Source organism: Mustela putorius, unplaced genomic scaffold (genome assembly GCF_011764305.1).
Source record: "Mustela putorius furo isolate JIRA1106 unplaced genomic scaffold, ASM1176430v1.1 tig00000127_pilon_pilon_pilon, whole genome shotgun sequence".
Taxonomy (NCBI): domain Eukaryota; kingdom Metazoa; phylum Chordata; class Mammalia; order Carnivora; family Mustelidae; genus Mustela; species Mustela putorius.
The window spans coordinates 12,198,290-12,208,718 of NW_025421288.1; the positions used below are offsets into that span (position 1 = coordinate 12,198,290).

General features: G+C 51.4%; 1 protein-coding gene across 1 annotated transcript; it reads left to right on the forward strand.

Moving 5' to 3' along the window:
- Positions 1 to 6,512: 6,512 nt before the first annotated feature.
- On the forward strand, positions 6,513 to 9,402 carry LOC101673784 (glutathione S-transferase P). The gene is made up of 7 exons (XM_045065886.1): positions 6,513 to 6,654; positions 7,014 to 7,049; positions 7,277 to 7,383; positions 7,471 to 7,558; positions 7,922 to 8,025; positions 8,839 to 8,946; positions 9,133 to 9,402. Coding segments are annotated over exons 1-7 (633 nt in total). The 5' UTR covers positions 6,513 to 6,653; the 3' UTR covers positions 9,322 to 9,402.
- The last annotated feature ends 1,027 nt before the right edge of the window (positions 9,403 to 10,429 follow it).

Here is a 10,429-nt window from a genome sequence, read left to right on the forward strand (position 1 = left end):
CAAAGTAAAAAGGAAGAGGAGGGACAACTTCCAAATTCATTCTGCAAGGCCAGCACTACCCAGATACCAAAACCAGATAAAGATGTTACAAAAAAAAAAAAAAAAAAAAAACCCGATATGCCAGGATCTCTGATTAACATAGATGCAAAAATTCTCAACAAAATATTAGGAAATCGAATCCAGTGACATATTTTTTGAAAAATCTTTCACCATGATCAAGTGGGATTTATTCCAGGGATGCAAGCGTTCAATATTCATAGATCAATCAACATGATACATCACATCAACAAGAAAGGATAAAAACCATGTGATCATTTCAATAGATGCAAAAAAGCATTTGACCAAGTAAAACACCCATGTATGACAAAAACCCTCAACAAAATAGGTTTAGAGGGAGCATACTCAACATGATAAAGGCCATATCTGAGAAACCCACAGCTATCATTAGTCAATGGTGAAAAACAGAGAGATTTTCCCCTCATATCTGGAACAAGACAAAGATGTCCATTCTTACCACTTTTATTCAACATAGTACTGGAAGTCCCAGCCACAGCAATTAGACAAGAAAAAGAAATTAAAGGCATCCAAATTGGTAAGAAAGAATAAAACTTCCCTTATTTGCAGATGATATGATACTGTATATAGAAAACCCTAAAGACTCCACCAAAAATGTGTAGAACTGATAAATGAATTCAGTAAAGTTGCAGGATTCAAAATCAGCATACAGAAATGTGTTGTGCGTCTATACACTAATAACGAAGTGACAGAAAGAGCAATTAAGAACACAGTCAGAAAAAAAAAAAGGAAAGAAAACAATCCCATTTACAACTGCACCCAAAATAATGAAATACCCAGGAATAGACATTATCAAGAAAGTGAAGACTTGCACAGTGAAAACTATAAAACATTGACGAAAGAAACTGAAGATGACACAAACAAATGGAAAGAGATTCTATGCTTGTGGACTGGAAAAATGAAATATTGTTAAAATGACCGTACCACCCAAAGCAATCTACAGATTTCATGCAGTCGCTGTCAAAACACCAACAGCATGTTTCACAGAAGTGGGATAATGTTAAAATGTGTATGGAATCACAGAAGACCCTTAGTCATCAAAGCAATCTGGAAAAACAAGACCCAAAGTGGAGGAATCACAATTCCAGATTTCAAGATATACTAAGAAGCTGTAGCGATCAAAAGAGTGTGGTAATGGCTTAGAACAGACACAGAGATCGATGGAACAGAATAGAGAGCCCAGAAATAAACCTATTATTCATATAATTAATCTTTGGCAAAGGAGGCCATACCATGCAATGGGAAGAAGGCAGTCTCTTCAAAAAATGGTGTTGGGAAAACCGGACAGCAGCAAGCCAAATAATGAAACTGTACCACTTTTTTATACCATACACACAAAAATAAACTCAAAATGGATTAAAGATCTAAATAAGAGACCCAAAACAATAAAACCTCTGGAAGAAAACGTAGCTAATAATCTCTTTAACATCAGCCATAGGAACATTTTTCTAGATGTGTCCTTTGGCAAGGAAATAAAAGCAAAATTAAACTACTGGGACTATGCCAAAATAAAAAAGTTTTTTTGCACAACAAAAAGAAACCATCAACAAAACAAAAAGGTAACCCACTGAATGGTAGAAGATATTAGCAAATTGTACACCTGAGAAAGGGTTGATATCCAAAATATGTAAAAAACTTATAGAACTCAATGGCCCAAAGACAAACAATCCAATTAAAGATGGGCAGAAGACATGAGTCTTCTTGTTTCTAAAGAAGACATACAGAAGGGCAAGAAACACAAGAATAGAAGAGAAGAAGCTCAACATCACTCATCATCAGGGAAATGCAAAAGAAAACCCAAGGATATATCACCTCGCACCTTATCAGAATGGTGAAACTCAAAAACACAAGAAACAAATGTCGGTGAGGATGTGGAGAAAAAGAAACCCTCATATACTGTCGGTGGGAACACAAGTTGGTGTAGCCACTATGGAAAAGAGTATGGAGGTTTCTCAACAAAGGAAGAATAGAATTACCCTGTGATCCAGTAATTCCACTACTATGTATTTACCGAAAGAAAACGGAAACACTACTTTGAAGAGACATATGCACCCCTGTGTTTACTGCAACATTGTTTACAATAGTCAAGATATGGAAGCAACCGAAGTGTCCATCCATGGATGAATGAATAAAGAAAATGCGGTATACCACACAATGGAATCTTACTTGACCATAAAAAAGAGTGAAATCAGGGCACCTGGGTGGTTCAGTCAGTTAAGTGTCTGCCTTCAGGTCAGGTCATGATCCTGGGGTCATGGGATTGAGCCCCAAATTGGGCTCCCTGCCCAGCGGGGAGCTCTGCCTGCTGCTCCCCCTGCTTGTGCTCTCTCTCTCAAATAAATAAATAAAATCTTTTTAAAAAGAGAGAGGGAGAGAGAGAAACAAAAAACCAGACTTGTTTGTTTGTTCTTTAAATGGAGAATTAAGCATGGTCTGCATTATTAGATGTCTTTCATCGAAATGGATTTCAACTTTTTTTTTTTTTTAAATAGAGTCACCAACTGCACTAGTTTGCCTGAGACCAAAGGAAATGTCCCAGGATGTTGGATTTTTTTTTAATTTTTTAAATTAACATATAATGTATTATTAGCCCCAGGGGTACAGGTCTGTGAGTCGCCAGGTTTACACTTCATAGCACTCTCCATGGCACATACCTTCCGCAATGTCCATCACCCCACCAACTTCTCCATACCCCCCTCCCCCCAGCAACCCTCAGTTTGTTTTGTGAGATTAAGAGTCTTTCATGGTTTGTCTCCCTCCCAATCCCATCTTGTTTCATTTATTCCTTTCCTACCCCACCAAACTCCCACTTTGCCTCTCAACTTCCTCATATCAGGGAGCTCATATGATAATTGTCTTTCTCTGATTGACTTATTTTGCTAAGCATAATACCCTCTAGTTCCATCCACATCATTGCAAACGGCAAGATTTCTTTTCTTTTGATGGCTGCATAGTATTCTCTTGTGTATATATATACCACATCTTCTTTATCCTCTATTTATTGCTCTGTTGATGGACATCTAGGTTCTTTCCATAGTTTGGCTATTGTGGACATTGCTGCTGTAAACATTCAGGTGCACGTGCCCCCATTCCATTGGTCTATGTGTCTGTTTTTTGTGCCAGTACCATATTGTCTTGATGATGACAGCTTTGTAATAGAGCTTGAAGTCTGGAATTGTGATGCCACCAACTTTGGCTTTCTTTTTCAACATTCCTCTGGCTATTCAAGGTCTTTCCTGCAGAAATGGTCTGGGGGTCTCCTCTAATTGTCCTGTGCCCCGTGCGGCAGAAGCCCTCTGATTCTCTTCACGCTCAACATCTTCTGAGTTGCCTCCCCTGCTGTGAAACCATCTGGGTAACGACTCCTCATATAACTCTTTCTGGCTGCAGGGACCTTCACCCTGCTACTCTCCCCTTCTCACTGATGAAACCCCCTCACCCCTGCTTGACGTTGACAGATCACCCTTTTGACTCCCCATGACAATTGCAGGAAACTGCTCAAACCAGCGTGGAATCGTTTGTGGTTTAGGGACGGTTCCTATTTAAAGGATGAAAACAGTAAACGCTGTGCTGTTGCAACTCTTTCTGAAGTCCTGGGGCAGCACCGTCGTCTTTGGCCACTTGGGACCCACAGGCAGGGATCCATGCCCTTCCAAGGGCTTGCACCTTAGCCAAGGGTAAAACCACAAGCATTTATACCAACAGCTGGGGTTTTTGGGGGTCGCTCATGACTCAGGAATGTTACGGAAACAATGAAGTATCCTTCCCTCCAGTGGGGATAAAATGTTAAATGGCTACCATGTCCGAAATGTAGTAGACATCACATGCTTGCAGCGGGGCTCTGGGCATGCAAGACCCAACGTCCTGGAGGTCCAAGGAAACCACTTTGCTGATGTTTCCACCAAAAGTGCTCAAGGAGGGGGTGCCTGGGTGGCTCAGTTGATTAAATGTCTGCCTTCCACTCAGGTCATGATCTCAGGGTCCTTGGATCGAGCCCCATATCGGGCTTATTCCTCGGGCTCTTGCTTTCTCTCTCTGTCTCTCTCTCTCTCAAATAAACAAAAAAGATCTTAAAAAAAAAAAATGCTCAAGGAAACCAAGAGCTAAACCTCCATCATGGCCCAAGGGGGTGTTTTTCCAGATGATGACCTAGAAAACATTCACAAGAGATGCCCAGCAATCAGCCCCAGAGAGGGGAAAACAGCATTGGAAATGTAATCGGGTTTTTTTTTTTTTAAAGATTTTATTTATTTATTTGAGATCACAAGTAGGCAGAGAGAGGGGGAAGGAGGCTCCCCGCTGAGCAAGAGCCCAATGTGGGGTTCAATCCCAGGACCCTGAGATCATGACCTGAGCCGAAGGCAGAGGCTTAACCCACTGAGCCCCTCCTTCTTGGTTTGATAAAAAGAGAGGACTTTGTCTTGAGCCAGATACAGTCGAGTCCTGCCAGAGACTCTAAAATTTCCATGGCTAACCTTTGTACGTGCATTAAATTGTTGGTCTATCGATAAAATGCTAGCCTGTGGGAACCAACACTGGCAGGGAAATAGTAATAATGCCACACACCAAAAAAATGCCCACCTCGCTTGTCCCACCTGTCCAGAACACAATGCTGGAAAGTCCATCCATACCATCTCAGGCATTTAAGATTGCCCAAGGGACCATTCGAGCTTTGGCGAATGGATTTTATTCGGTTTGACCCATCTCATGGATATAAATGTTTTAGTCAGGGGTTGACTGTTTTCTCACTGGACTGAAGCTATGGCTTCTTTTTTTTTTTTTTTTTTTTTAGATTTTATTTATTTATTTGACAGACAGAGATCACAAGTAGACAGAGAGGCAGGCAGAGAGAGAGAGAGCGAGAGGGAAGCAGGCTTCCTGCGGAGCAGAGAGCCCGATGCGGGGCTCGATCCCAGGACCCTGAGATCATGACCCGAGCCGAAGGCAGCAGCCCAAACCACTGAGCCACCCAGGCGCCCCTGGCTTCTTTTGTGGCTAAAATCTTATTTAAAAAAAAAGTCATTCCTACCCGGGGAGCCCCTCCAGTGCTTTCTCGAGGTCGGAGGCACTGACTTCATCAGCTTTCACTGATGAAGAGACAATTGCATAGCCCTTGATTATTTACTTGCTGAATACGGAAGCATCTGTGCCAGAGCAAACACCTCATCCCGCTGCATGTGGATAAACTCTTCAGGGCAAGTAGAAACCCAAATGCACAAAATTAGGGAACAAGTACATTGGCTCTAGTAAATTTCACCTCAATCTCCAGGGTCCTTTCATGTGTTCATTGGCGACCTTCAGGCGTAGGGTCATAGCTCAGAACCATCCTACAATTTAGAATTGTCATGTTGCCTTGAATTACACTTTGTATCGTTTAATTATACATTGTATAATTTAATTTGTATAATTATTTTTAAGTTTCATAGCCATTGCCTGTCAAATCATTGTAGAAACGATGTACCCAGTATAATAGGGTTATTCAATGCTTTGAGATGCTTTCCAAAGTGCATGACCTTGAAAAGATACAGACATTAGATGGGAAATGCCTGAGTCCTTCCTCCTACTCCTTGTTACTTGAATGGGGCTTCGGTGGCTTGGAATCTGCGGACTTTCCCTCTACGGGTGCGACAAGACACCCAGGAAAGGCCCTTCCTCTCACCGAGGCACAAAAGTCACTGGCTTTGGAAAACCTGACTCTTGATCAGGGATGCTTGGGGAGGGGGCAGATCTTGATCAAAGGGGGTAAATGTGAAACTGAAAAAAGAAAACCTCATCTAAAATGGGGCGGAAGTGGGAGAGGAGGCTCTCACCCACGACCAGTCTTCCTCGGCTGCCAAAAGCAATGGGAAGAGTCCCATTTTACTGGCCCAGAAGGGGGAAAATAGAGATTTTCTCCTCTGTTGCCAACAGCCTGGCCAATGTCGGGCTGCCGCAACTGAGCCAAGAGCAAACCACCACCACCTCCTTCCTTCAACAGACCTTCCTTCAAAGCAGCCCCTCCCGACTTCCCCCTTTTGCTCTATAAATTAGTGTTCCTCTCGAAGCCCCCGGCTTTGTCTGCGGCTTTACCGCAGATAACACTGCTTTGCTATTCGTGAATAAACCCATTTTGCTGGTGGGGTAACTGCCTGTTTTATTTCGAAGGTGGACAAAGGCTTTGTGCCTCTGAGGGCTGACGACCAAGCAGGGACAGCAGCAGGATTGGGCAAACCCTAAGCTCTCTGGAAAATAAGGCAACTGGTACCCGGGCCCCCGCCAGAAAGCCCAGCACCTCCTAGAAGCGCGCCGCAGGGGCCAGGGGCGGGGAGGGCCGCCCGCGCGGCTCGGGCCGGGTAGGGGAGCGGGGCGCGGGGCTTCCGGAGCGCGGTGAGTCAGCACCGGGGCGGAGCGGGGCGGAGCGGGCCTGGGGTGGGCGGGACGACCCTTAATAAGGCTGGAGGCCTGGGCCGCGCCTGAGCTGTGCCGCCGCCCCCGCTGCTGCCGTTGCTGTCGCTCCTGTCGCCACCGCCGCCACCGCCGCCACCGCCCCCACCGCCACCGCCACCGCCACTGCCACCCCCGCCACCCGCGCTGCAACCAGTGAGTCCCCGCCGTCCGGGCCTCCGGGGGAGGGGGGTGGCTCCCAGGGGCCTCCGGGCGCTCCCGGCTGGAAGCCGGACCGCGGGCTCCGGGCCAGAGTGCCTGGAAGGCCCCGCAGGCCCCCGGTTCCTCCACCCCAGCGCGGGGATGGCGATCCAGGGGACTCGCGAGGCCAGCGGCGCGCGGCTGGGGCTCGCGCGCGGCGGGGGCGGGGTGGTGGGTGCGCCTCGGGCTCCTCCAGCGCACAGAGGGTCCCGGAGTGAGCCGAGCGGGAAATGGGACCCCAGGGAGGCCAGATGGGGGCTGTCTCCCTGCCGTGAGACACTGGTGTCTGACAGATTTGTCTCCCTCTGCTGCAGTGCCGCCCTACACCATTGTCTACTTTCCTGTCCGAGGTAGGCGCCCCGGGACCGGGAGCGGGGGGAGGCAGAGGTTGGGCCTGCAGCCCAGGACGCCGACCCCACCCCTCCATCATGTGGGTACCAGCCGGGGCCTCCTTCCCTGTGCCCCTGAGCTCCCCAGGCTGGAGGAGCCAACCTCCTCTCCGTGGTCGGTCCCCAGGGCGCTGGGAGGCTGGGGTCCCTGCACGTGTCCCACCACCCCGTTCTCCCCTCGCCCCCAGGCCGCTGCGAGGCCATGCGCATGCTGCTGGCGGACCAGGGCCAGAGCTGGAAGGAGGAGGTGGTGACCAAGGAGACCTGGCTGCAGGGCCCGCTCAAGGCCTCCTGTGTGAGTGACCCCCGGAGGGGGCCGGGGCTGGGCCGTTGGGGGCAGCCAAGCTCAGCATGGCTGACAGCGCTGTGCCCCTCCCCCCAGCTGTATGGGCAGCTCCCTAAGTTCCAGGACGGAGACCTCACCCTGTACCAGTCCAATGCCATCCTGCGACACCTGGGCCGCTCCCTGGGTGAGTCTCGAGGCTGCAGGTGGCCCCCGGCACGTGTGGGCCAGCATCAGTCCGCGTTCCCCCTGCTCTGCTTGGTGCCTGCTCTGACCCTCTTGTGCTTAAGTCAGGTTGCCTGGTGACACCGTGGAACAACCATGGGGAGGCATGAGGAGGTTCTAGAAACTGGCCTCGGCCAACCCCAGGTTTGCCCACAGTTCTTGCGCTCTGCCACACTGCTTCTTGCTGAATTCTGTGCCCTTCCTGTGCATCAGGACTGTCCCTTCTGTCCCCATCCTCCTTCCCCCGCCCTGGCTGTGCCCACAGGCAGCCGCAGTGAGTAACGTGTCAGGGTCCAGTCCTGCATTTCGCTTTCCTGCTGCCCAGGGCTGTACGGGAAGGACCAGCGGGAGGCGGCCCTGCTGGACGTGGTGAACGACGGCGTGGAGGACCTGCGCTGCAAATACGTCATGCTCATCTACACCAACTACGTGAGCTCGGGCATTGGGGGCGGGGCGCCCGAGAACGAACAAAAGACCCTGCAGCCCTGGCCCACCCCTCCCTCTAAGTCGGGGTGCCCCAGGCTAGGTCAGGCTCCGTGCTGAGGACCAGGAGCTGCCCTGGCCCTCACCCTCACCGCCGTGCGATGGACCCAGTCAAGTAGCAGTCAGTGGCACGAGCTGCGAGGGCAGGAGTCCTCTAGCCAGACGTGGTTCCTGATGGCCTGGGTTGCGGAGGGCGGGGCTTCCCGGAGCAGGGGGAGGAGGGGAAGGATCTGTAGCCAGCCTGGGGGCAGGGGCGAGGGGGGTGCCATGCTGGCTCCTCCAGGGGCACAAAGTATGAAGACACAGAGTACGTTTGGGGACCTGGGACCAAGTTAGCAGAAGCAAGGTATATGTGTGCCTGTCAAGAGGGGGAGTGTTGGGAGTTGGCACTGGAGGGACAGCAGGCCCAGGTGGGAGAACCTTGAACCGTCTGGCTGGTTGCTCCCCTGATGGCAGTAGAGGGCCACCGAGAGGTCTAAGCATGGGCTGTGTCCGCATGTGAGGCTTTTGGAGCGGTCCAGGGAGGTCGCGGTGGAGGTGGAAAGGTGGGAATGGGGTAGAGACGATTCAGTGGCTGACCTGGACGGGATGTGGCAGCAGCCCCGGGGGTGGGGAGTGAGCAGAGGAACATGGGGGGCTCCGAACTCGGTGGGGGGCGATGCCCTGAGATGGGGCACACAGGGAGGGCACCGCAGGGCGGGGCTGGGGGCTGAGACGCGCAGGTCAGGAGCGTAACATGCTGTGGTGTCTTTCTGGCAGGAGGCAGGGAAGGAGGAGTACTTGAAGGCACTGCCAGAGTGCCTGAAGCCTTTTGAGATGCTGCTGTCCCAGAACGAGGGGGGCCAGGCCTTCATCGTGGGCAGCCAGGTGAGCATCTGGCCCTGTCCTGCCCCTCTGCACCATCCTCTGCTTCGAGGTGGAGAACAGGTGCAGAGGGAACATGCAAACCCATTACTCAGCAAAACTAGGCAGAGTCAGGGAGCGGCTCTGACTGCCTGTCCCCAATGTCCCCGATGTCCTCACCTGCTGAGTCCCTGGTCCTCTGTCCCGCAGATCTCCTTCGCCGACTACAATCTGCTGGACCTGTTGCTGATTCACCAGGTCCTGTCCCCCAGCTGCCTGGACTCCCACCCCCTGCTCTTGGCCTATGTGAAGCGCCTCAGCGCCCGGCCCAAGCTCAAGGCCTTCCTGGCCTCCCCCGAGCACGTGAACCGCCCCATCAACGGCAATGGGAAGCAGTGAGAGCTCGGGCCCCCCCGTGGGAAGCCAGGGCTGCCTGCCTGCCTGCCTTTCTCCAGGACTAATAAAATTTCTAAGCGGGAAGCAGTGCTGTGAGCATCAGATTTCTTGGGGGAGGGGGCTCTCAGAGCCTCAGCAGTCAGGTTGCGGGGAGAGACGGGGCGGCCTGCTAGGATGCTGGAATTCGAAAACACATCGGGATTTCTTCTTAGAGCCCTCAACCCGGACTGTGTTTAGTGAACTCCAGGAGTAGGAATAAAAGATGAAAAAAAATAAAAAAACCTAGGAAAACTGATTTCTGCCCTGGCGGTGCCCATGGTCTAGAGGGTGGAAAGGCTCCCTTATAGAAACACGCTTTGTCGTTGGAGCAGTACTCTCCCCGCCCCGAGGCTGGCCCCCGAGAGTGGTCAGCGATGGGCAGCTGGGACAGTATCCTCATTTAGGAGTGCAGGAAGTCCCTCGGCTGAGGGAGGTGACTGGACATTTGGCTGTGGGCCAGGAGAAGGTGGAACAGAAGAATGAGCCCTTTCCCAGGACCGTAGGCACAACAAGGGCTGCTCGTGGGGGCAGCGCATGGCCTGAAGCTCCCGGCCTGGTGATGTGGCCACTGGTCGGGGGCACGGCTTGGGGGGAAGAGCACAGGAGGGTTTCAGAGCAAGACCGGGCCCTGCTCCCTCTGCCCTTCCTGGGGCAGTAAATTCCTTTTGGACATCTCGTCTACCGCATCCCAAAGGCCCTGTCCCCTTGGACCGGTGGGGACCGGTCTGTCCTCCAGCTTTTTCTTTACCAGCACCTCCCTCCTCTCTCCTGGGAGCCACTGCCCTCGGGGCTGGTCCCAGCTGTCCTCCATGAAAGGAAAGACCAGCAGATGGGAATCAGCAGCCCTGTTGACCCAGACTTGGCAGCAAGGGAGCCGGGCCACTGGAGTTTGGCGCAGACTGGGCAGGCAGAGGAGTGGACGGTTTCTTGGTGGCAGGGTTGGGGGGTGTACGGAGGAGACTCCAGGTGTGCCCTGACTGGAGACCAGCAGCCTGGGGAAGCAGTCGGTGGGTTCAGGAGAAGTGGGGTGCGCTATGTCACTGCTCTTGGCTCTTTCTGGTTGGTCCTAAGT

Coding starts and splice junctions, on each gene's coding strand:
- LOC101673784 (XM_045065886.1), top strand. Junction 7,050..7,276: donor TGTCTACTTTCCTGTCCGAG/GTAGGCGCCCCG, acceptor CCTCGCCCCCAG/GCCGCTGCGAGGCCATGCGC. Junction 8,947..9,132: donor CCTTCATCGTGGGCAGCCAG/GTGAGCATCTGG, acceptor TCTGTCCCGCAG/ATCTCCTTCGCCGACTACAA.